Raw genomic sequence first — 25,852 nt, 5'->3', positions numbered from 1 at the left:
CCTCAGGGAACTTGGACTCTAATAGGGAACACTGGTACAATGGTGACACTGTCACCTAGCACAGAGCACTAGTTACCCCTATGCCAACTCCCCTAAAACCACAGCTAACCCTGTTTTCACAGACAAGTAAACAAATTGACAGCTGAATTCATTATCTGTATCACAAGCAGTGGAAACAGGGGCTGGAGTCTAGACAATGTGGATCTGGGCACAGTCTCCTACATCAAATCAACCCTTTCCCTTCTCCACATCAGCTCAGTCCCTTTGGCATATACTTCCAGAGTTCCCTGTACTTTTCCTAAGGTCATGCTTTCAATTCGGTAACTCTATTTTTGCATAGTATTGTAGGGGAGGAAGCTTAACCAAATGGCTGCCCATCAGCCAGGCTTGTCATCTCCCCCCTCCCTTAACACATGACTTTAGATTCTCCATGGCTTACAGTAACAAACATTTCTTGGCCATGCTACATGTCCATTGCTTTTCTGACCTTCTCTTTCTTCTGCAGCATCTTGCCAAAAGCAGCTGGGGAAAAAAAAAGAACAAAGCTTGCTCTTCATCTGTGACTCATCAGTCTTCCAAAAGCTGTCTAGAAGCCATCACTACCTTTATGGGCTCCAGTGACAGCTTCCTCACTGTGAACTTATTGGCTCCAAAGTCCGTGTTCCATATTTTAAGATTTGACCGTACCCCTCATCTAGGGTCAGTGTCTATGAGCTGGTGACATTGGTGAATTTCTAGCAGTCAGAACTCGCTTTATGATCACCATGGGTCAGCCTCATCCATCTGGGATGCCCAGGTCCCAGGGCAAAAAATGGAGGAGATAAAATGCTGGTCCCCAAGATAGTGGCAGTGGGAAAAGCAGTGGACTTGTAGAAGAGGGGACCTAGTGGAAGTCCCCTAGGCATGGTAGAAAGGCTGTGAGTCCCCAGTCTTACTCTTTCTGTCTCCTGATCATTGTTATCTAGCAAATAACAGAGTCCATGGCAGTGGGTCTTCCAGATCTTGGACTTGAACCTCCAGAATTAAACTTAATAAGTCTCTCTTGTGTGTGTACTTCATATACATGAACTACACACACACATATATATGTATATATATGTATATATATATATACATATATATATGCATGTATGTCTATTACTCTATGTAACATAGAGAGACAGGGTCCCATTATGGCTCTGAAACCTAATTGGATATGAGTATATCACAGTGGTCAAAACTAGACAAGAAGCCATATCTGACATATTTGATATTGGATATATAACGTTGGAGGAGGATTCAAGGGTCCTCTGAGGAGGAGGGACCATTTTGAGCACTCTTGACAGCAGTAAGTCTAAGCTAATGATCTCAGTGATTCAGAGCCACTTGGCCACTCTCCTGGGTTCACAGTGGGAAGCAGCAGCCAAGCTCCATGATTGGCCCTCTCTGCTCAGTCCCAAATTCAAAGCCACATCCCACTGTCCTCCCTGGTGCTCCGCACACATGCAACTGGCATTGTCTAGAGTCTAGACAGAACTGCGGGTGCTTCCTAAGTCAGCTGCAGCTCAGCTTTGTTTTTGAGGCACCCTGGGTATTTTCACCAAAAGGTCCTTAGTTGTGTTAACAGAGCACAGCATGAGGTCACCTGCCACTTTTCTCTGATTACCAGCGTTGTCTGCAGTCTTCAAGATGACCTTCCCTCCCCACCACCAGATAGAAACCTGTGCTTCACACTTCTGTGCCTTTGATCTGGGCAAATTACCCTACTCTAGGCTGTGCTCAAATCTCACTGCTCACCGGCCTCCTTGGGTGGAGTTCATCACCTCAGCCCTGGGCCATCACCTTACTCTAACCAGTCCCTGCCACAAGCCTGACCAGGAGAATATTCTAGACATCTTGCTACATGTGGTGAATCAACTCAAGGGAGGAGCCTGTCTAGCTCCTCTCTGCTTGCGGAGCCTGACATTTTAGAAGGGATTTACCACCGAGTTGAACAAGACCATCCATCATTACAAACCTCTTCCCATAAGGCTTGGGAACTTGCAAGCTTAAAGTCACCTATTCACAGGAGAAATGAGTTGGGAGTGGGGGGTGCTGGGTTAGAAGCCTTACACATGGCTGCTACCTGGAGAGGTTGCATTGGGACCTGTACCTGTCTCTCTTTCCCCTGGGTAGACTTGGTGCTGAGGTTGGTGACACACTCCCAACTCCTGATTTATTGGCAGTGCACTGTGGCCCTGAGCCCGGTAATGAACCTCTGTGTCAAGGGATTAATGACCAATAACCAAACCTTTAAATCAGTGCACCCTCTCTGCAGAGGCCTGTGGCTCATCCTTGGGTAAATAGGACAAAAAGCCCATTTCTAATACATTTTCTGGATGTCACAGCACCGCTCCATAAATTGAGATTGAGTAAAACAAGCGTCCAAGTCCTCCCTCCTCCCCCACCCCTGCCATTTCTAGCTCCTTGCCTGTGGCTTGCCTGACTCACCTACAGCAGACTCAGGAGGGGCCACAGGCATGGAGAGGGCAGCATCCTCTCTATACTGCCACATGCCCTCATGTGGTGACCCTAATCACTGTCAGTGTCTTGCTCTTGCTCTGAAGACCCTGTGGCCAACTTAGCGATTTCAATATTTTCATCTTCACCCTAACACCCTTACATTTTGTGTCTACACTCCCCAGGGTCTCCTTAAATGCAGTTATTTTTTTCTATCTTGGCTACACACAAAATATTCTGGAATAATCCTTGTGTTAGGTACTTTTCTTGTCACTGTGACCAGACACTGAACCAGAAGACTCTTAAGCAAGGGAGGTTAAAGGAACGGAATTCATGGTGGAGAGGAAGGCATGGCAGCAGGGAGATTCATGCAAGCAGGGGTGTGTAGCCTGGACTCTTTATACTCATGATAACTTGGAACAGGAAGCAGGAAACAGACAAGTGGGACTGGTCTTTTTCAAGCCCTGCTTCCAGTGACCCACTTTCTCTAACAAGTCTCCAGCTCCTGAAATTTTCCAGACCTTCTAGAGCAGCTTCCTCCAGCTGGGGACGAACTGTTCAAACATGTGTGCCTATGGGGAATGTTTCACATTCAAACCATGACAGTCCCCAGGCCCAGCCCTAGTCCCAAGTCAGTAGCTTGTAGCTTTTAACTAAGTCCCCAGATGATTGAGATGTACAGCAAGGGTGGGACCCTTAGCTTGATGGCATTGTAATATTGAGGACCCTCCAGCCTTTGTCATCTTTCTGTTAGGTAGTTGGCCCACAGTTCGGCCCTCCCATGGGTTCCCTCATTTTAACTCTTGCTATCATGAGGCTCTCTGGTATGCACCCTACAGAGAGCTGGCTCCTCAATCCTGGGTCAGGGTTCAGTAGTCTTCAGACTATCCCTTCCAGATGTCCAAAGAAATGGCCTTAAGAAGGCTTGTGTACCCTAAGCTCTGTCATGCTAGGACTAGCCAATCATAGTTATTTTCTCCCCCATTGTTCTAGAACATATTGTGGGGAACAGTTTTCCCCTTTTTCCATTCCACTCCCCTCTCCAACCTCAGGCAGGTGTCAGCCAAATATCACTAATATCCTTCCATGCCAAAGGCTACATGTCTCTAAGTTACCTTATATTTCAAGGGCACAGAATCCATAGAGCAGCAGTGTTGCCAAGGAAACATTAATGGTGGGGGGGGAGGGCAAAGGCTCCAATGCCTGTGCCCAGTGATAGGAGGAGATCAGTACTAAAGCTGTGCTCAGAAAAGCATCTATGTCTTGTGGTCTGAATGAGAACTGTTCCCCATCAGCTTATGCATTTGAACATTTGGTCCCCAGTTAGTGGCGTTGTTTGGGGGTGGAGCCCTGCTGCAGGAAGTACATCACCGGGTGACCCTTCCGGGTTTATAGCTTTGCCTCCCTTTCCTTTCCTTCCTTTCCCTGCTCCCTGTGTGACAATGAAAATGCGACCAGTCAGCTTCCTGCTCTGTGCCTTCCCTGCCATTATGGACTCTGTCCCTCTGGAACTATAAGATGGATTTAACCCTTTGTTTCCCTCCTTGCTGGTTGATCAGGGTGTCTTACCACAGCAGCAGAATCATGACTAATATATGTCATTAAGGACGTTCACTCCAGATTCCCGCTTTGTGTGAAGGGTTCTAGAACTTCTATAGATCCTACAGCATGAAGTGTAAGAATAGGGATGTGAAGGCTGGAAGACTTACAGATTGGCCATTGCCAAGGATGCCAGAGGTGGAAGGCTGGAAACGAAGGGGAAGCCTTTTAGCCAGTGTTTGCGAACTCTGGTTGGTGGGGTGAAAGCCAAGGAAGGTTTGCCTAGCCATGGTGTTGGATGAGAGATGCCTCCTGCAAGGTCTCACTATGTGGCCTCAGCTGACCTTGAACTCACAGAGGTCCACCTGCCTCTGCCTCCCAGGTACTCAGACTACAGGAAGTCACCTCCAAACCTGGATCAGCTGTCAATCTTTTTAAAAAGTTCTTTGTAAACTTTTGTTCCAACAAAATATCCAATATCACTGAATTTTAAGAAAGGAAAATATCTGCAAGACAGGTTTGGGAGAAGGGCCCAGGCCCCAACCCATAGTGACCTCAGAGAGCTTTCTGATGCCCAGGACACAGTGGAGAGTAGCTGATAGGAGTAGTTCTGATTGTGCTGTTGGTGGCTTTGAAGGGATGAGTTCACAATGGCCCTTGGGAGCCAAGTCCTGCTTGTGCAACCTCACTGAGAGATGGGCTGGGTAGAGATGGAGCCTTGGCTCCAACTCAGGGCTGCTGAGGAGCAAGAGGACCATGGGGCTTCCAGCCTCAGAAGGGAGATGCAGGCCTTGAGCAGTTAGGAATCTAACCTAGCTGGGCACATCCTTCAGGCAGTAAAAGAGGAGGCCTCCTTGAGGCCTTGTCAGATTGTTTCCCAAAACTGCATGTGGCCTGTTTCCCTGACCTCACAGGTGGAAGGTAGCCTGGAGCATGGAGATATTTAGCAGAAGCCTTAGTAAACGCACACAAAAAGGGGGTTTCTTTTCTTCTCCTCTCTCCCTTCCTATGCCCTTCCTCTCCCCTGTGATATTTCTGCCAGTCAGTGACCTTTGAGAGCTTTGAAGGATGGATGCTGTGACCCATCCACATACCTACAGGGTGGGAACTCTGGTGTGATGGTTTGTATAAGCTTGGCCCAGGATATGGCACCATTAGGAGGTGTGGCCTTGTTGGAGTAGTTGTGTCACTGTGGGTGTAGGGCATTAAGACCCTTGTCCTAGCTGCCTGGGAGCCAGCCTTCTCTTGTTTGCCTTTGGAATGAGATGTAGAACTCTCAGCTCCTTTTGTACCATGCCTACCTGGATGCTGCCATGCTCCCACCCTTGATGATAATGAACTGAACCTCTGAACCTGTAGGCCAGCCTCAGTTAAATGTTGGCCTTATATGAGTTGCCTTGGTGATGGTGTCTGTTCACAGCGGTAAAACCATAACTAAGACATTTGGTATCAGGGTCCACATGCATCCTGCTGTGTATAGCCATGTCAGAGGTGAAGGACCATCCTCCCACCTTGGGGGTTCTTTGCCCAACCTTGGTCCTGTGGCCCTGAGGATTGTAATATGTGGGCAGGGCTCTGGTCTGGAGAAGGTGACAGCGCCATTCGTGTGAGACCTGAGACCCGGATGTTTGTTCTTGGAGTTGCAGGTGATTTTTCTTTCCCCATCAAGCACCAGAATAAAATGCCAGTCAGGTGTGCAGCTCTGCTGAGCTGTGCAGGGCTGAGCAGAGAAGGAATACAATCATTCATCATTACTGCTGGAGAGAAGCTGGAGAGTGGTCAAGGTATTGTTTCTATGCCCCTGGGGGTTTGTGAAATATCCAGACAGAATAACAGCCCGCCTCTGCCTCCAACAGTTACTGGCAGGATGCTGCTGTCTCAGCACTCCTGGCCGTTGTGTGCTATTGGTCTTTTAGCAAGGGGCCTCTCCTATGCTTTAGTACACAGTCCTGGCCCCACAGTGACTCTATAGGACCATGTGGAAGCCTGTCTCCTGGCACTCCCTAGCACCTTCCAGCCCACTCACTGGAGGTCGAGGGAATGTAGGAAACTAGATGCGGAATGTGAATGGTCCTGGGCCTGGCTCGAAAGTCAGACTACAGTCTAAATCTTAGGAACTAGTCACTGGTGTGGAACTTTAGACATATCATTTAGTTCCTCTCAAATAACTTAATTTGCCTCAGTCCTTCATCTGCTAAATGGGTGATAATGGTAATATAGGTAGAAATTCAAAATCTGAAATGCCCCATGATCTAAAACTTTTAAAAATTTATTTAATTTTATTATTTATTTATTTATTTATTTATTCACTTTAATCCTGCTCACTGCCCCCTTCCTGGTTACCCCCTCTCACAATCCTTTCCCCATCCACTGTTCCCCTTCTCCTCTGAGTGGATGAACTCCCTCTGTATCCCCTGACCCTGGCACTTCAAGTCTCTATGAGGCTCATCCTATCCCACTGAGACCAGTCAAGGCAGCCTGGCTAGAAGAACAGATTCCACAGACAGACAACTGCTTTGGGATAGCCCCCCATTCCAGTTGTTCAGGACCCACATAAAAACTAAGCTGCACATATATGTGGGAAAGCCTAAGTCCAGCCCATGTAAGTTCTTTGGTTGGTGGTTCAGTCTCTCAGAGACTGATCTGAAACTTTTTGAGTACTCACACAGAAAATCCCAAGCCTGGCTTTCTATGAGAGGCAGTTATGTATAGCATTGCCTTTAGACTATGTAAATAAAGAATGAATCATAAACCTTGTGTTTAGACTTGAGTCCCATCTCCAAGATAATTCTTTATGAACGTATAGGCTGATGTAAAAAAAAAAAAAAAATCCTTTTAGAAGCCAGAGACATTTTGTTACCAACTGTGGATATGGGATACTGGAACCCAGTGCCTGACCCATAGCCCTGTTGTGGTAAATCTCTGACCCAAACACGTCCGGTCAAGGAAAACACAACTCAATATTTATGATTATAAACTGTAAGCCTTGGATTGGGCAGTACCACTGTACTACTCTATTCCCCGGCTATGAGATCCCTTAAAACCTGTGGTTTTCTAAGCCAAGTTCTTCTCCTCCTCCTTGTTCTTCCACCAACGGCTCCAACGGCTTCTCTCTCCTCTCCTCTCCTCTCCTCTCCTCTCCTCTCCTCTCCTCTCCTCTCCTCTCCCCACAACTCCCCTTCTCCCTCCTCCTCTTCAGACTCCTCCCCTTTTTCTCCACCTCCACTTCTACTGCCCAATCACTGGCTCTAGCTTTTATTTTACAAATTCAATTGGACAGAAGGTTCACAAGATTCACTCCTTCTCTGCAGCCCCTCCCAGGAGTGGAAAAACCATGAAAACAAAAGGCTGGGGCTATCCACAACATAGCCCCACTAGGGTTAAGTGAGATAGATGGTGTGAGCCCCTTCTGCTCTGGTACAGTACAGCCACAGGTATTTCACCTTGACTACTAACAGTCAAAACCAGGGCCACCTGACAAGGGTACTCCAGAGAGATTTTGAGCTGGCAGTTTAACTTTACTAAAGGGTGCTGTGTACTCTACCCCGGGTGTCAGGAACCTCTCCTTCTCTAAGTCATAACTAAAAAAGTTTATGTTCAGACATCCCAAATGACCACTGGTAAACAGAACTATCCCCTTAGCCCCCACTGGAGACCACAGCTCTAAATCACTTCTTGCTTCAACTTTCTAAGTCCCTCATTGCTCTGAAAGCATGGACATGGGTATTGAACAAGGGATATCTTGCACAAACCATTCCCTATTTTATGTGTTCAGGCCATTTATTGATTCAGTGTGCTTCTGGCTGGGCTTCTGAGGTGTCCAAGGGAAGACCGGAGGGAGTCTTCCTTGCCAAATCTGTCTCCATGATCCGCCTGCTTCCTGGTTCCACTGATTGTTGGCTTTTTAAATGACAAACAACTGTCTGTCCCTATTATGATCTTCTGAGACTCTGGAGCAATAATCAGCTCTGGTGACAGCTGTGGCAGCTAGTAAGTGCACACACACCTCTCAAAGCATCTCCCCAGGCACTTTAGAGCAGCTAAGTGGATTAAACTGATTTCAGCTATTGCCTGGGTGGCCAATTTGTGTCTGTGGACCCCGCCCTGGAGATGAGAGGCAGGCCCTGGTGACAGGAGGCAGGAAGGGAGAGAAGTGACTGGTTCCTAGCCATCCTTCTTTTCCACATCATGCTTCTGAGCCTAGGTCCTGGTTTCCACGGTGACCACCGAGAGCTCCCCTGTCCTAAAATCATTTGGCTTTAGTCTTAAGGGCCTAAACAGCTGCCTTACTCTCTGAAGAAAGCACAAGTGGCAGGCTGAGGCTGTGCACTCTCACACATTCAGGAAAGGAGGACATGGGAGCTGATGACTTTTTGTTTCTGGCTCAAAGGTGGAAGAGTTGGAGCAAGCCAGAAAGGGGCTAGGGTAACTCATGTGCCATGTCAGTGGACTTAGTGACATTGCTTCCTGGTGTGTGGCTGGCTTGTTCATTACTCTTTTGTTGCTGTGACAAAGAGCCTGGCTAGAAACTTAAGGAATAAAAGTTAACTGTGGCTCATGGTGTGAGGCTACAGCTTGTCAAGGCATGGACAGCAAGACCCAGGAAACATGAAGCAACTGGTCATACTGCCCACAGTCAGGAAGCAGAGAAAGGGAAGCTGCTGCTTAGCTTGCTGGGGTTTTCTTCCCAGCCTGAGATTCCAGGGTGAGTCTCCCTCCCCAGTTAATTCTTTCTGGACACTCCATCACAGACACACCCAGAAGTGCAACCCTAGGTAATTCTAAATTCCATCCAGTTGACAGGGAAGATTGACCATCCCACCCAGTCTCCTAGATTTAGATGTGCTTTGGACACACCTGAACTACAGCTTTCTCACCTCCATATACCCAGAACTCAACTTGAAGATTGATTTCTTATTTGGATGGATAGAGAAATGTGATGTTTAACTGCACAACTGTTGCAGCTTCTAAATCCTACCTGTGTCAAATTCTTCCTCAACTCCAATAAACTAGAATTCTCAACCAGTCCTCAGCTTTCCTTGGTGTAGCCTAGAAACCCAGGCCACAGAGTAGGTGTCCTTGGCCTCATACTAGAAAGTCATTTATCAACCATGGCTAGCTTTACAAAGCATCCTTGTCTCTTATGTTCTAGTTCCATCTTCATGTTGAGCTGGGCAAGGCACCTTTCATTCCTGCTTAGAACTTTGGTCATTATCATCCTTTATCCTGAAATGAGAGCAATCAATAAGGCTGGTGGTTTTGATGTCTTCATCCCTGGATTTCCTAACCTGATGAGCTGTAAGACGACATTAGAGGACTAGATTGGGTCATAATACTTGTCCTTCTGTCTGCACCTGCTTCTTCCCACCCAGGGAGGCTACTCTGTGGTATACTTCAATGAGCTCCCATGTTCTCTGGCCTCTAGTTGGATTCTGCTAATAGTCAGTTTGCTAATGATGTGATGGAAGACCAGAGTGGGAGGGGAAAAAGAGGCATTTTTGTAAACCTCAGGCCAAGGCTGCCTTAGGAGAAACCTTGGCGCTGAGATGCCAGTGAGCTTCCCTGGTAGATGGTACTTTACATAGTGTGATAGACTCATTGCTGGAAGCAGGGCATGTATTGTATGACTTTCTAAGACAGATCCCTGAGTTGCTGAGGCCTATCTCTGCAGCTTCATTCCCTCGCCCTTCTTCTTTGCTGGATTGCTCAGTGTCCCTTCACTGTAGTAAGTAAGCCATAGCGATGAGTCCTCATTGCACCAGAAGGTAGACCAGAGACTTCCACAGCATTCCCTCAAGGCCAAAAGTACTTAGCATCTGCCCCTTCACAACACTCGATAGCCCCTGCTGTGTACAGTCTTAGTAGAGATAGAAATTCTCTGTCTTTTACTTCCCAGCTCCCCCCCCCCCAATACTGGATGCTCCCCAAAGTCAGGGCCTGAGCCTTTGTGCTTTGTGTCTCCCGGCCAAATGCAGTATCTGGCACAAAATATTTATGAAGGAAGTCAGCGAGTCTGCACATAATGGATTCAAGAGGTACTTTCAAAGCTGTGGGTGGTAAAATCAATTTAAAAGGTTATGGCCAATGTTTTTCAATGCAAGAATAGAATAGAAAATGGAGTGTGTGGTGCGGTGAGGGCAAGTTTTATTTCTTGAAAGTTTTGTTTCCATCCTACATGTGGACCAAATGCTCTCCTGGATCAAAAGTTGAAAGGGTTTCTTGCTGTCCACTGTCCCAGTTGAAAGTCTGCAAGTCACTGGATATAAAAATTAGGGATCTGTCCTCACCAATGACTCTTTGCCAGCTAGCCGGTGACAATGGGCACTTAACCTCCATTTCTCTGGCCATCGACATTTGACCTTTTGCTACTTCTCTTCACCCCCAGAATGTGTACTACACCAGCAGCCAGCAGATCCATGTGGGTGTCCTGAGCCCCACTGTTGATGACGATGACAACCGGTGTCTGGTGGACGTCAACAGCCGGCCACGACTCATCGAGTGCAGTTACGCCAAGGCCAAGAGGATGAAGCTGCACTGGCAGTTCTCCCAGGTAGAATCACTGCAGAGATGAGGCTCCCCTTCAGGGCAGTGTCTGGACCATTTGTCAAGGGCAATCCCCATATCAGTGACCATGGATATCCTTTCCCTGGTCACCATCAATTTGGTGGCCCACAGTTAACTTTTTACATTTCTTTGGCCACTGTGTATCTCATTATGGAATAGCATCCCAGGATTCAAACACCAAGTTTTCAATGGACTCTGCCCCAAGAGCGTCCCACCACAGAAAGTCTGCTGTTAGGGTCAGTTTCTGCCTGTGGATAGGAGTGCTGGCCTTCTAGACAGCAAGGCAGCTGATTGTTGCAGGATGTCCAGGGAGCCCATATGGTCCTAGAACTCCAGGGTACCTGGGGACCTAAACAGAGTCAGTGGAGGGCAGGAGGGACTATCAACATTCAGGAGAGTAAGTGGTTGAAGTCTGTTATTCAAACCTCTCAGCCTGTTGCCTCTGCCATAAGGAAGAAGGATGTTGGTGTGGGTGGGGCTGACTTTGATTGAATTACTGTCCCGTGGCGGATGCTGGTAATGGGAGATTTATCGTATTTTGTGGGTACCAGGTGTCTTTGCCTGTCCTCTGGGTATAGGAGCTGTGTTTTCAGGAGTGCCTTTCTTATCTTAAGTGAGTAGTGGGGGTCAGTACTAAACAGCAAGCTCAAATCAAAGTCATAGGTTTAGGGGCTAGTTAAGAGTTGAGGAATGAGAGCCGGAGCCAGAAAGGGGGTTATAGGGAACCAAGCGAGTTCATCACAGGCAGGTAGAGGTTGCTTTGGCAGCTCTGGGTGCAGGCCAGGCAGGCCTGCAAGTGTGAAGAATTCGATGAAAGAAACAGGGACAGAGACTTTGTTCGTTCTCATCATGGCTCCTTGCCAACCATTGCCATGCCTCACTTCCAGTACAAAGAGCAGCTGGCATATGCCCATGCCCATTGCTGCTCATAAAACACTCTGAAATTCCCTTTTTATACTTCTAATCATGACGTGGCATTAGAAGTGAACCCCTGGAAGGCTAGGGTTGGGGCTGGGGTGTGACATTTATATCTTCCTACTTTACATCCTATTGAAACCCTAGGTTCCCCAGGCATGCCCTGTTGCTGATCTGCACTGTACCTGGCAAGATACTTGTCCCTGTCCCCTGCTAGCCATGTGTCCCAGAGGGACACAAAATGGAGCTTGCTTCCCTCAAGTTCACAGGCAGAAGAGAGTCAGCATGGTGTGGTTGAGGAAGATTCTGGGGTCTGGGTGTGTGTGGAAAATATAGTTATGGTTTCCTTGTCCCAGGCCAGGAACAAAGCAAGCTTACAGGTTAGGGACAAAGAGGGGGGAAGATATTCCCTGGGGAGTGGGTGGGGCTGACTTTGGTAGGATGAAAACAGATTCATGGTGGGGCTGACTTTGGTAGGATGAAAACAGATTCATGCCTGAGACTTCAGGGCCTTTGACAGTCACAGTCCATGGAAGCTACTCCTGCTACATTCCATGAGGCCTGCTGGACCCCTAAGTTTGGCTTGGAATGGCTCAGGAAGTTAGGAAATGAGTGGGACAGGACTGGTGGCTTTTCAGAAGCTAAGGTACTGGATCATTGCAAGTGTTCCATCTGATAGAGGAAACAGCATGAGCAGAGTCAATACTCCGATGAATGCAGCCCGGAACCTGGACGGCACGGGGGGGGGGGGGGGGGGGGGGGGGGGGGAGTTGCCAGAGGAAAGTCAGGAAGGAACACTGGGCCTCATCAAAGAGGCTACAAGGAAATGAAAGGCTGTACAGCCCCAGGGCACATTTAAGTCTGGGCTTTCAAAAGCCTCCTCTGGTGGAGACTGGGGAGCTGGGTTAGAAGTTCCAAGAAAGGGAAAGAGACAAGATGAAGAGTTAGCAGGAGACTGAAATTCAGTTTGAAAGTTAAATATTCTCAACTCTCTCTGCATCATGACCTTGGGGGCTCTCAGGATCCTGGCCAACCTCATGGCCACTGCCCAGGCCTAAGACTGACCCAAGTGCCTCAGACTTTAATCCTTGGGCTAATTGTGTTTACAGGTGTGGCAGAGCCCCAGTGTAGGTGAGCATGTACCTTGCCTCCCTGAAGTTGAGGAGACAGCTGCTTTTGGGCTGTCTTGCCATAACCTATAGGAGTCACAGGCCAGCAGAAGGGTATACTGGGCCCTGAGGTTTTGGCATCACCCAAAGGTGACTATTCTTGTTTCACCCAATCTCCCAGATCCCTTTTCAGGCTTTGAAAAGCAACTCTGGAAACAGCAGGTTGACAGTTCTGTCAGGGAGTCTGTCTGTGAGCCTTAACTTCAAGACAAAATTATCTCCCAGCGAGCTCTCTCCTTCCTCCATTTCAGAATGTAGTCTTGACCAGGTAACCCCACAGGACTTCTACCTGAATGGACTCATTGACCAGCCAAGCAGACAGTGCTGCTGTGTAGCACTCTTGGGGGCAGGCAGTTTTTGCCACTTTAGCACATGTCTAATTAAAACTCCCCAGGTGTTCTGGCAACCACATCTCTGATCCCTCAACCAAATGGAACTGTTTGGAAGTAATATCTCTAAATTCCTAGTTTGCAAACCCAGCACAGCCCCTTCTCATTCACTATTCAATAGTGACTAGATGTGCAATTTTTGTTTGATGTACAATGATCGATATTTAGCAGGAGACCTGGAATCCATCCATCCACTGCTCACTGACAAAGGGTTACTGCTCACAAGGCCAAAGCAAGCCTGGAGCCTCTTAAATGATTAAAGTCTTGTGCTTAAGCTTGAGAGATAGCTCAGTCAGTAAAACGCTTGCCTCGAAAGCATGAAGACCTAAGTTCGATACTCAGTACCCACATAATAAACCAACAAGCAAATGAGTGTGATGGTGCAGGCTTGTAATCCCAGAGCTGAGAGACTAGCCAGCCTAGCTCAGTGAGCTTGTCTTATGACATGCATACACACAGACATCATCTTGTGCTCAGGCTAATTTTCTTGTAGCATATTTTAATCTTTGCAAATTATGCAGTGACCTGACCAACTAGAATGTTCTGCTGCAGAAGCTGAGCAGGAAGGAGATTTCTCAGGGTGCATTTGGAATCTCTTTTCTGGTTTCAAAGTCTGCATTATTTACTCTCCCGAGGACCACATTTAAACTTCACAGACACCCTGAATTAATTTAAAAATAAATCAGTGGTATTCTCTTAGGTTTTACACACACACACACACACACACACACTTGTCTATCTCTGTTTCATCTCATACCTTGCTTTTCTGTTTAACAAATAGTTTGTTTCCCCCTCTAACCTCCACAAGCCCTTCTGAATTTCCAATGCTTCTGGCTGAACTGAGACGCTAACATTCTGAAACCACATTTGATAAAAACATCTCCTGGCAATGCTGATGTACAGGGCTCTGATGAGCAATTTTCTGATGATGAACATTCTTTCTTTCAGCTGTTCATCAAACATTTATTGAGCATGGGGGTTTGGCAGGGGGGGATGCAGACGTGAATCAGACATGGCCTCTGCCCTCAAGAAGCTCGTGGGCGTGTAAACACACAACAAAACAGGCTGATGAGAGCAGAAACCAAGGGTTATACAGAGCTCTGGAAGCCCGGGGTGACTGGCTGCGTGTACAGAACTCAAGAATAGGCTCATGTGTGTGTGTGTGTGTTTGTTTGATCTGGCTGTTGAAAGCTTATAGAAATAGTTCCTAGATGTCAGAAGGGAAGAGTGCTCCCCAAACAGAAGCTCCACCTAGGCAAAGACAACAAAACTGAGCAGAGCATCCTTTCAGAATATCTGACTACTGTGTGGCATGGGTAGAGTTTAGAGTGTGATGGAGGAGGTGCATTTTGTGTGTGTGTGTGTGTGTGTGTGTGTGTGTGTGTGTGTGTAATCCACACCCTAGTTTAGATTTCACTCAGCAAAGGGAGGGTCTGAGGAAGCTCTTAAGCTGTGTCAGTTAATTTCCATTACCATAGATTCCATTACCATAGAGAAGGGATTGTTGAATTCGCAGTTCTAAGTCAACCCAGCTCTATTGATGGCCTGCCTCCTGAAGGGTTTGGCATCACTATAACTAGAGGTGGGAGCTCACAATAAAATGGAGCTCAAATTACCTTTGGTAGCAACTGTGTTTTCATGAGAACCAACACAAGGGTTCCACAGAAGACAAGGCCCTCAATTGCCTAAGGACCTACAAATAGGCCCCACCTCTTAAAGTCTCCATCACTGCCACACTACCAAAGCCAGGACACAGATGTCAATTCAAGAAGACAAACCTTATCTAAGCCATAGCAGTATCCCTGGTGAGATCTGGAAGATACCCATGGCAGCTGGGTGGAGGAGAAGAGGAGATGCTAGAGGCATAGGGGCTCAGGTATGGAAGAGGCTGTTCCATCATCCCCAGGATAGGTGAGATTTGGTAGCCATGAAAAGAGCTGTTGGGAGGACTTTGTGAGACACATCAGTGCTCTGTTGGTCACAGTGATGGATTAGTGATAGTGGCTGGGTAGGAGTCAGAGTGGGATATATTAATAATCCATAATGACCCCTAGCTTGGATTGGTAACAGTTGGTAAGGTACCTCCTCTCCAAATAGCCAGCATTTCCATCTACACACTGAAACCTCCTTAATACAGGAATTGGTGTTTGTTGCTTTGTATGCATTTTCTGACTCCTAATCCCCCTCCCCATTAAAGAAATCACCAAACTGTCTATTCCCTGGTATTATAAATTCTTATTAATTAAATGTACAACTTTCAGTCTTTTCAGAGTTCCCTTCAACCTAGGATTTGAAGGACATCCTAAAACTCTGGGGTATCACATTAGTGAAAGAGGTGTTTTGGTGACCCATGGGCCAGGAAAAGGAGAAGGAAGCAGCAGACACCATGTCACCAGAAGGACATCAGTAGAGCAAAAAATAATCTGCCAAGGCCACCCCAACCCTGACCCCCTGGACCCCTGAGAAGGCTGCTGTGACTTGTGTCCTCTAGGTTCTAGCTTCCCCACAGTGCTTGTGAATGGCAGTGAAAGGGACAGGTGTACTGAAGACAAAAAGATGGCAAGAGGCTCTGAGCTCCTCATTCTGGAACCTCAAGAACTGGCAAGTGCAGAGAGGAGCAGGCTTCTCCCATGGAGCTCTGCAGATCAGAGGGAAAAATCAAGAGCCAGGCTCAGAGTTGTTCATGAGGTTGGTGAATCCCCAAGAGGCAGGGCATCGGGACCCACAGCAGTTGAACTGGGTGGTTTTCACACCTTCCAGGACCTGAAGCTCTACTGGCCTAAGCTTCTGAAGTTAGAGACCTAGAGCTTTGTGTACCATCTGCAAGTCCCACTGGGTGAGCCCAAAGCAAAACACTGCACACAGAGAATGAGCCAAACTTAAATGAGGGTCTTCATCACATTTTGTGGATCCCTCCCCTTTATATGATGGAGTGGTGGCTGTTACGTGATAGAATGATGACATTCCACACCCCAAGCCACTCTCTTCCAGTGTCTGGAAACATGAATAACAGGAATGTTTCTCAAGCTTTAGGCATCTCCACTAGAGGACAGAAAGCCTGGGACAGAGTGGACACTGTCCTACCGTGCCTCTCTACTGCTGTGATAAAAACCTACCAAAAGCAACTTGGAGAGGAAAAAGTTAATTTGGCTTAATAGCCATATCATAGCCCATCACTGAGCAAAGTGAGGGCAGGGACTCAGGTGGGATCCTAGAGGCAGAAATTGATGCAGAGGCTACAAAGGAATGCTACTTATTGTTTTGCTCCCCATGGCTTGTCCAGCCCGCTTTCTTATACAAACCATAACCACCTGCCTAGTGGTAACACCACCCACATTGGACTGGGCCTTCCCATATTAACCGTTAATCAAGAAAATGACCCGCAGACTTGTCTACAGGCCAATGTAATGGGGGCAATTTCTCTGCTGAGATTAATTCTTCCCATGTATGCCTAGGTCTGTGTCAAGTGGACAAAATACAACCAGCACAGATACAGTGTGCTGTTGATCAAATGAAGGGGCCCTTTAAAATAAATGTATGAATCTTAAAGGCCTCCTGATCACCAGATCTTGAACTAAATGTGTGCCTAAAGAAAAACAAAACAAACAAAAAACCCTTACTTTCATTGGTTTTATTTACTATCCTTAGAAGCATGCAAAACACATTTTATGTGTGTGTGTGTGTGTGTGTGAGAGAGAGAGAGAGAGAGAGAGAGAGAGAGAGAGAGAGAGAGAGAGAGAATATCCCACAACCAGATTTGTTAGTAGTGTGGAAGAAATCTTTGTATTAAGCAGATGTTCATATTCCACAGAATGAAGTACAAATTGGTTTGAAGATGTTTTGAAAGAGGGAATTTTGTTAGTCTCTGTAGCTTGCATTTTAGGCTAGCCACCCCCAACTATCAGTTCTTTGCATGTATTGACATGGCTGAGAATTCGAGGTTACCTGGAGGAAGGCCCACCTCCCAGCCCTGACTTGCTTCATTCTTGGAAGGAATGTCAACAAGACCAAAGATGTCTGTTGGTGCCAGGGAAGAGAAGTTTTAGGGAGCATGAGAAGATGTCTGGGGAAAGCCCAGAGCCTAACTCACCTACAAAGTTGGTGCTGCCTTTCGGGGTCTAATGTGCTAACCTGGTATGAGACAAATATTCTGCTGTAAGAACAAAAGCTTTTCCCAGAATAGGCGCATTTTCCAGAGGTACTTCTAACCTTGCCCAAGCATCGTCCACTCAGGGGAGGAGGAGCCCTGGACTTTCCCCAGCTCTGCCACAGCACTGTCAGCACATACAGCCTTGAGAACCTTTTGTGCTGAAAAGAAAGGGCTATAATCGGGTGTTTCATTATGGCTCTGGGATAAAGCAGATTTTCATTTCCAGGTCATAGGAAAGGGTGCGAGAGGGACCGTCCAGTTCCCAGCAACTGACAACGCTTTGTTTAGAGCCTGTTTTCTTAGTTATTTTTAAAATTAGAGCAATCAGCATTTTCTTCTTCCTTCTCTTCCTGCAGTGATCAGGGCCAGGGGCAGATGTGATTGCTCGGCTCCCTGGAACTGCATGGGATTTTAAAAAGAATCAAATATTTATATAGTATTTATACATGCCAGACACTGTGCTAACCTTTTATAAGTAATACTTACAAACCATGGCAGGGCTATGAGGCACCTGCAGAGATGAGGAAACTGAGGCACAGACAAGTTAAGTAGTTGTTAGAAGTCAGACACAGGGTCGCTGTCTCAAGGGTCTGTACACCAAGATGGCTCTGTCTTTGTCCAGAAAACCCATTAGTTTCTGGAATGGGAATTTGAGACTGGGGTCTCCATGCTGGGTCAGGCATGTGTGAATGGACAGGATCACAGCCATCTTGGCCAGCTCTCCAGCCACTTGTGTCTTCGGACTCCTTTCTACCTGTCCATGTTTACTTAATGTTGCAAATACCCATCTTCAGTCAGTGGCCTCACACAGCAAGTCCCAGGCAGAATCCCACTTAGGCTTGGGTGAGTCCCTTGAAGAAAGAAAACGCTGAAGTGCATATTGAACACAGTAAGTGTTGAATATTCATACTACACAAAGAACACTTTACTCTACAAAACACCTAATCTTGGGGTTTCTGTAACTAGGCCTGATGTCCTGCCCAAGCTTTGAAGTATTTGATTACCAATCATTAAGTACTTAACCCAGAAACTTCTCAACTCGCTGAGCTTAAAGCCCAGGACCCATAGGGCTGCTTGCCTTTTGGAAAATTCATTAGCAAGGAAGGTAGAGTAGGAGCTCCCAGGGAAGCAGAAGTCTGTGAATCCAGGATCTAGGATGTGGTACATACTTGACTTCAGATTTCCACTACAAGGAAAGCCAGCCCAGGCATCCCAGAAGCTCTTGCCCATGGATGCAAGCCAGGCCTTTCCTAAACAGAGCCATAGATGCTGTGGATCCTTGAAAGCTGGACCCATACCAGCACTGCCATTAGGACTGCACTTGGGACACTTTCAGGCCATGTCTAAGACCTACTGAATCTGAAAGCAGGGTAGTGGTTGAGTTTCCCAAGCACTGGTGATTCTCCTCTCCAGTGGACGATCCCTGGGTTTCAATCCTGGTCCCAATACTTGCTAACCAGTCTCTGAGCCAACTCCCGAACCTCTCAGCCACAGCCTCTGATTTTATGAAATAAAAAAAAACAATCTTCATCACTACCTCCCAGAGCTACTGTGAGGAAGACACCCCAGCATGTACCTCCCGAGTTGGGCGAGGATAGTTTAATGCTATCTGACTCACACTTAGCCACCATCTGACATACCTGTGAGGAAACTGAGGTAGAGAGGTCTGTGCCTGAGAATTGCATGGGTGATGACTTTCACGTGTCCCAGTATCCATAGTCCTCTGTGCTAAGATCTTGACTGGTCCAAAATGGTAAATGAGATGATAGACAGAAGCCCAGAATGGCTCAGCCATTCCCCAGGTCATGTGGTCGCTCACTAGGTCACATGACCAAAGCCTGAGAAAGAGTCATTTCTTCCTTGTTTCTGCTTTGGCCCTTTGTAGTCACTCCTTCAGAGGAACTAGAAAGGAAAGACAAGACAAACAGCAGGGACTAGCTCTAGGAACCTTTATTAGTATTCTTTGTCCTATACACTCAACTTCCACTTTGGTTTTTAACGGCTTCTTCCATATTTAATTTGGTTTCCATTCCAATTAAGCCCTCTGTGTGCTGCGGCTTCTTTCCTGCCAGGTTTAATTGCCCTTATTTAAATTCTTTAATTAAAAGTATTGTGTGTTTGTAGATCCCGTAGTTGTAAGTATTACACAAATAATTTTGATGACTGGACTGGTAAACCAAACAAGCAGCAGGGCCCTACACGGAGAAAGAAAGGCTCAGATCTCAGCATCCAGCCCCGCCTCCAGAGCCAAGAGACTGGCCCAGAACTGCCGGCTGAGCCCGGAAGATTAGGACAAGAGTCAGCTAGAACATGTCCCAGCATCCTTCTTTCCTCCCCACTTGGCCAAGCCCAGAACCCAGAGTGGCCTGCTTAGCATGTGGATCAGACCTGGGAAGTGTTAGCTCTGCCTCTCAGATCAAAAGCCAGGGTTCAGGGGCCCTGCCCTCACTCCTGTGCCTCATCTCCTCTCTTTTAAGAAGGCTTCCTCTGCCGTTGCATAAACATACCCCAAAAGTCCCCTGAGCCTCGCCCTGAGCCATCCCTGCCTCTGGAGCTTTTCATTGGGATCCTGGACGTCCCCCTGGACAACCATCTCTCTTCCCCCACATTTCTGCTCAGGTGTCACCTTTAGTAGAGCGTCTCTTTGACCACCTCTTTCACTTGGCAGCCCTCTCCTGCCCCCTAGCTTGCCCAAGCCTCCTGCCGAGCCCCATGATTTGGGACATAGCCTTATCAGCTCCTTGCTGGAATTTGCTGCCAGCTCTCCCTCACAAACACAGTTGCACACAAGAACAAAAAAGCCTTCTCTTTTTAGTCATGCATACGTTGCAGCAGCTGGGAGTGTGCATGACCCTCAGTAGATGCTCATTAAATATTTGGCAGTGGCTGGAAGGATGTCTGAATAATGTCCCTTCAGAGGAGCCTCTGAGGAAACAGACCAAATCTCCTTGGATTCACTGAGACATATTCCTCTATCCCAGCACTGAGTACTGCCTGCGCCTGCAGTCTAGCTACTACCCCAGACATAGGCATGATGTATGTGGAGAGAGGGTGGGGGGGGGGGATGGTGGTAGGGTTTGCTGGTTACTTATCTAGTGGAGAACAGGGAATGGGGAAGGTTCCCTGAAGTCCCAGCTGCCCTCTACGTGGAATCTTGAGAAAGTCTCCCAGCCTACGGGGCCTCCTACTATCTCCCCCTCTGGGAGGTAAGGGTGTTGTAAGAAACTCACAAGATTATTCAGGGAACACAAGAGGAAAGGTATCAGGAAACTGGCAAATAACTGGCAAAGTTCCAGTGCAGAATCTACAGGTCAAGACACAGACCCCAGGCTGCTTCCTGGTGTGAGGAAGCTAAGAGGAGAAGGAATCAAGGCTTCTTTGCAAGCCTGTGAGTGGCAGGGAAATGCCTGGCATTTGTTCCATGACAGAAGTCATGTTTGGAGGAGGAGGGCTGTGCCCAAAGCTGGTGCTAGCTCTACTACCAAAGACTGTCTGGCACTATCCCATCTCCCAAGCATGGTTCCTGGAAGCCCTAGGGGCTGCTCTCTTTGTTCACAGAGCTCTTTCTGCTAGGAGGGAGCTCCTGGCCTCACACACAGCCAGTCAAGGAGTCAAGTGGTGTCCCCTCTACCTACCCCATTCCTGTTCTTAGACCTGAACCATTTCTTCCACACCCTTCTGGAAGGCCACACTGGCTGTTTCTACCCCATGGTTACATGCGGGCTGTCTGCAGGGTGCTGAGCACACGGGTTGGGGCAGGTCAGGGCCTGGGAAATGTCAGTCTTACATCTCTGAAGGAGACTCTTCTACTCCTTCCTTACTCTCTTGCCTTGAGAAGATGTTCAAGGAAGGCCTGAACAGCAGCAGTGGCTGTCAGGAAACGAGGGGCTGCAGTTGTCTTTCTCTCTTCCAAAATGTTTTCCAAGTTCTGGGGTCCTGAGAGATGCAAAGCAATCCCACCTCACTGTTGGCAGGGCCTGCTTTCCGCAAGATGTACTGAGAAGCCAAAATCTGCAACATAATGGATGGAGCTTGGTCCAGCCCCATTTCCATGGCCCTTGTCCCATGCTGGTGCCCTAAACAGCCGTGTGTGTGTGTGTGTGTGTGTGTGTGTGTGTGTGTGTGTGTGCCTGTGCTGTATTACAGCTGAGAAACAGATCTCCCATCAGCCCATCTGCTCAACCTCCCAAAAATCATGCCTCAGTCCTACAGACAAGACAAGTAAAGGGGCAAGGGGCAGTGGGAGGGAGGCTTGCCCAAGTCTCTGCAGCAAAAGCAGAGCAGAACTGAGAAACTCGGAGGTCAGTGCTCCTCAATCTCTGCCTCAGGCCTAAAATGAGGCAGACCTTGAACTTAGAGAGCTGGGCTGGTCCTGACTCTATGCCTGAGCTCTATCCCCACCACCAGGAGCAGGACAAACAGCCTGTCCGGTGAGGTGAAGAGATTAAGGGCAGCCGACCACAGTGCCACTTTAGAACTGCGAACCAATAATAGGGTTCAGCTTAGCATGGGACAACAGATATGCTCAGGTTTGGGGGCCACAAGGTTTACACAGACGCTATGGGAATTGGAGCTGGCAGTACAGTGAGCTGGCCTTACTTGGAGCAAGTGTTTCCGGATGCTTCTGGACCCCGAAGTCTGTCCTTTGAAGGACAGGATGGTGACTTAGGGGAGATGACAAGTTCTAAGAGGACAGTTTGAAGTGTCCTCCATGGCTATTCCAGCATAGTACAGGAGCAAGGTGTGTCCACAGAAGTGCTAATTCTGGGCCCTGTTGAAGAAGCCTATTGCCCAGTGCGAGGCAGCCCCGACCTCATTCTGATCAGTACAAGCTAACTGGAGCTTATTCAAAGAGCCAGAGTGGAGAACTAATAATGCAAGGTTGTTGCACAAGGCACTAGGAAAGGGGACTGTGGGAAATCGTGGAAGGAAAAAATGTGAAAAAGAGCAGGCCCCAAGTGAAAGCCTGAGGGAAATGGTGTGTCCCCTATAGATACTCTGAGGGAGGGTTAGTCAGTGGGAAGGGGATGCTCTGAGAATGGTCTCTGTGAGGAAAAGCTCCTGCTGGGGAGGGGACATTCTTCCTCCCTGGAGGTGCCAGGCACAGTGGAAAGGCCTGCAGAGGCCATTCAGTCTGCAAGTGACAGAGAAGGCTGGTCTGCAAAGTGTCCTGTAACATGGGGGGTTTGGAGGCCAATCCTTCCTCTGGCCTCAGAGCCTATACCTGCACTGCAAGGGGAGTACAGTGCCCCTCCCCCTCTTGCTTCTGTTGTTTCTCTGCTATTGAGATAGTGAGTTATAGTTCTCCCCAGCAGAGGGCCTGGGCACAGGGGAGGAGCCCATGCTAGTCACCTGCATGCTCATAACATGGCTTGTGTGATCTGCTGGGCAGTCACCTACACAACAGGAATGGCTAATCCGTCCCCTCCTGGACACTCGCATGCCTACAGCCAACGCTCTCTACCTCCGCTCCTCACGCCCTGCCTCCTGATCTATGAAGTATTTTCTAGGACAGCTACATGTTTTGTTTAATATTTGTTTCTCTGAAAATTTTATTTATTTTTATTTTGTATATATAAGTGTTTTGCCTGTGTGTATGTGTACCACATGCAAGCATAGTGCTTGCAGGCCAGAAGAGGGCATCTGATCCCTTGGAGCTGGAGTTACAAATATTTGTGACCTTCCATGTGGTGCTGGGAATGGAACCTGTGTCCTCTGGAAGATTAGCTCTTACTGCTGAGCTACCTCTCCAGCCACTTAACTGTTTTTTTTTTTTTTTTTTTCTAATTGAAAGTTAACACATGTATAGAAAGGTATACAAAATACATGTTCAACTCAGTCATTCATAGCAAAACTAACACCAGGTCAGGAAACAGCCTGGTACCATGTCCCAGAACACTCCTTCACCTCCTTCTATCTTTTTACTCTTTATCCCAATAGGTGACTATCATCCTGAGTTTAAGGTCTCTGTTTTACTCAACCCAGTAGAAAGTTTATCAGACAATTATATTTGTTCTTTTGTCTGGCTTCTTTAGCTCAACATTGTACTTGAGAGTTTAGTCTAGTTTTCATTGCCATATAGTATTCCACTGTATAAATAGACTGAGTTATTTATCTGTCTATTTGATGGATGTTTGGGCTGTTCCCACTTTGGAGCACTTACATCATGTTTCCCAAAGCCTTTACGTATGTGTCTTTCATGCACACATTCCAATTTGATATCAGCCCAGGCCTGGAATTGTTAGGTCACAGAGTACACATGTTCAACTATAATAGATATGAGCTGGTTCCTAAGCAGACCTGAGAAGTGTGGCTTCATGTTCTCTGGAGAGGCTGGCAGTTGGTTGCCATGGGGATGGTTGCAGCCACCTTGGAATGCGCTCCTTATTGGAAAGGCTTGCTATCTCTCCTTCACACAGTGCACTTCCTGGCATGAGCTGGAGACAGTACAGGATAAAAAAACACCATGTCAGCTCGGTATCCTAAAGGAAGCTGGAATCCTGGGTAGGAGGTGGACAGGATCTGGGTTTTGAGGTGTGGCTGTGTCTCAACCTGCCACAGAACTGGATAGAAGAGGCCCAGACACTGAGATGTACATAGGCCAGAAACCTGGAAGAAGCTGGGGTACAGTACAGAGCCAGGAAAGGAACAGAGATGAGGAGGCTTGAGAGATAAGCAGCCTGAGCCATGATGGCCTTTAGCACTGGGGTGTTTTTGAGGCTGAGCATGCATGTCAACATGGTCACCAGTCATTAGGATTGTAAAGAAGTCAGATGGCAGGGGCCTAAGCCATGATGGAAGAGGCATTTGGGATAGTCACAAGACACAAGGGAAGTAGAATTGACAGTTGCTGGTACCTGATTGGATGAGGAGGAGTTGGATGAGTGTGGGAAATTGCTTGAGTTTCCCACACAAACACCTAGTTACTGCCAAGATGGGGAACACAGGATGAGTGGGTTTCTTGTGTTAGGTGAGTCTGACAATAGTGTCTACTCTTGGGATCGACATCACGTGAGCAACTCTGACTGCTTAAAACCCAAGTCCAGCTAAGCACAACCGAGGTGATGACAGATCCTAGGACATCCTAGACTTTCAGCAGGCTCAGAGCCAGTAGTCTCTGAGCACTCCTCTCCCACAAGCCCCCACGCAGGATCTCAGCTGTGCTGCTGTATGAATGCTTTTGGGAACACCACTTCCTTCAGAGGCTTTTGGACATAAACTGAGTTATTTGTGGCTACAAAACCTTCCGAATATCAGTTGTATGAGAGAACCATGTACTCTCAGGATTTGAGAGCCTAACGGCCAAATAGACAATATCCATGGGTATGAGTTTTCTTGAGACCAACACCAACCACTTTCATGGACCTTGGGAGGGCCTTAGGAGCAAAAGGTCCCTAGGCTGGGAGGTGCTCAGATGCAGGTTGGTTATGGAAAGGCCCTAAGAATGAGGTCCCTCACAGCAGGGGCCAGCACCCTGACTAGGACCTAGCTGTAGGAGCCAAGCAGTGTGCCACAGCTCCAAATGGTAGGCAGAAGCTGAGGCAGGGATAACTCTACCTCTACAGAGAACTAGGGTCTTACCGGGAAACTGAAGCATACATCTAAGCTTTGGAGAAGATCAATACGCAGGAGCTGAGGAAATCTGAGGCCATGGGAATTCGAGTTCCCAAGCCATCTAGATTGTCAAAGCTACTACTCCCCAAGCTTGGGACTCTTTGGAGCCAATGGGTTATGTCTATGGCCTCTGATGCTCTTTCTGTGTGGCTCCTAGGGAGGCTCCATCCAGAACCGCAAGTCCAAGCGCTGCCTAGAGCTGCAAGAAAACAGTGACATGGAGTTTGGTTTCCAGCTGGTGCTGCAGAAGTGCTCAGGACAACACTGGACTATCACCAATGTCCTGAGGAGCCTGGTGTCCTGACCTCCACAGACACCACCAGCCACTGCTTTGCTACTGTGTAGCATCAGCTGCAATGTCGCCTGCTGTCACGTGGGGCTGCCTGGAGTCTGAGAGGGGGAGCCAAGTGGGTGGCGTCCCCCAACAAAAGAGCTTTTTATTTCCTATTCAATTTTCACGGAGTTTATAGAGAGATGCAGAGAGGTGGGTGAAGGTATAATATCCTGAACTATTTTACAATTGTAAATAGGGGACAAATGGAAAATATTTATAACTGGCAATAAAATACTATTGATTAAGAAAAGTCTTCACAATCATTTGGTGCCCTGGAGTGAGCTGGGCCTGGCTCCTCTGGAGTTGGAGTCTGGTAGCTTCACGTGTCTTCAATGCTCTTTCTTCACATTCTTGAGAAAAAATAACTTTAAAGCCCTGCAGATTATGAAATTTTATGAACTTCATAAAGACTCTATTACCTAATAAGGTCAGGTTCTGTGGTGCTGAGGTCAGGATCTTAACAAATGTCTGAGCACAATGCTATCCATAAGGCATGTGCCAGGTGCAACTCAGAAGAGGGCACTGGACCCTCAGGCTCCCACCCTGAGGGTAGGTCCTTCCCTGCTTCTTCCGAGTGAGCTGGTGCCTGGGACAGGTTTCTCCTCAGAAGATGTCATTTCAGTCCTAAAGGTCATCTACTGACAGACTCTAATCTACACCACCTTCTCCTGAAATCACCAAGTCTCCTCTCCAGGCTATC

General features: G+C 47.6%; 1 protein-coding gene across 3 annotated transcripts in view; it reads left to right on the top strand.

Annotated features, from left to right (window-relative positions):
- Nucleotides 1-25,402, top strand: part of Galnt18 (polypeptide N-acetylgalactosaminyltransferase 18) — a 303,973-nt gene extending 278,571 nt beyond the window's left edge. For all 3 annotated transcript variants that reach the window (XM_076940952.1, XM_076940953.1, XM_076940954.1), the window contains 2 exons: nt 10,403-10,567; nt 24,976-25,402. In XM_076940952.1, the coding sequence (XP_076797067.1) occupies nt 10,403-10,567; nt 24,976-25,122 (312 nt within the window). In that variant the 3' untranslated portion in view covers nt 25,123-25,402. The remainder of the gene's footprint in view (nt 1-10,402; nt 10,568-24,975) is intronic.
- Nucleotides 25,403-25,852: the final 450 nt, after the last annotated feature.

Source organism: Arvicanthis niloticus, chromosome 1, assembly GCF_011762505.2.
Source record: "Arvicanthis niloticus isolate mArvNil1 chromosome 1, mArvNil1.pat.X, whole genome shotgun sequence".
Taxonomy (NCBI): Eukaryota; Metazoa; Chordata; class Mammalia; order Rodentia; family Muridae; genus Arvicanthis; species Arvicanthis niloticus.
Note: the sequence above shows the minus strand (reverse complement) of the source record. Positions and strands in the feature narration are given on the sequence as shown.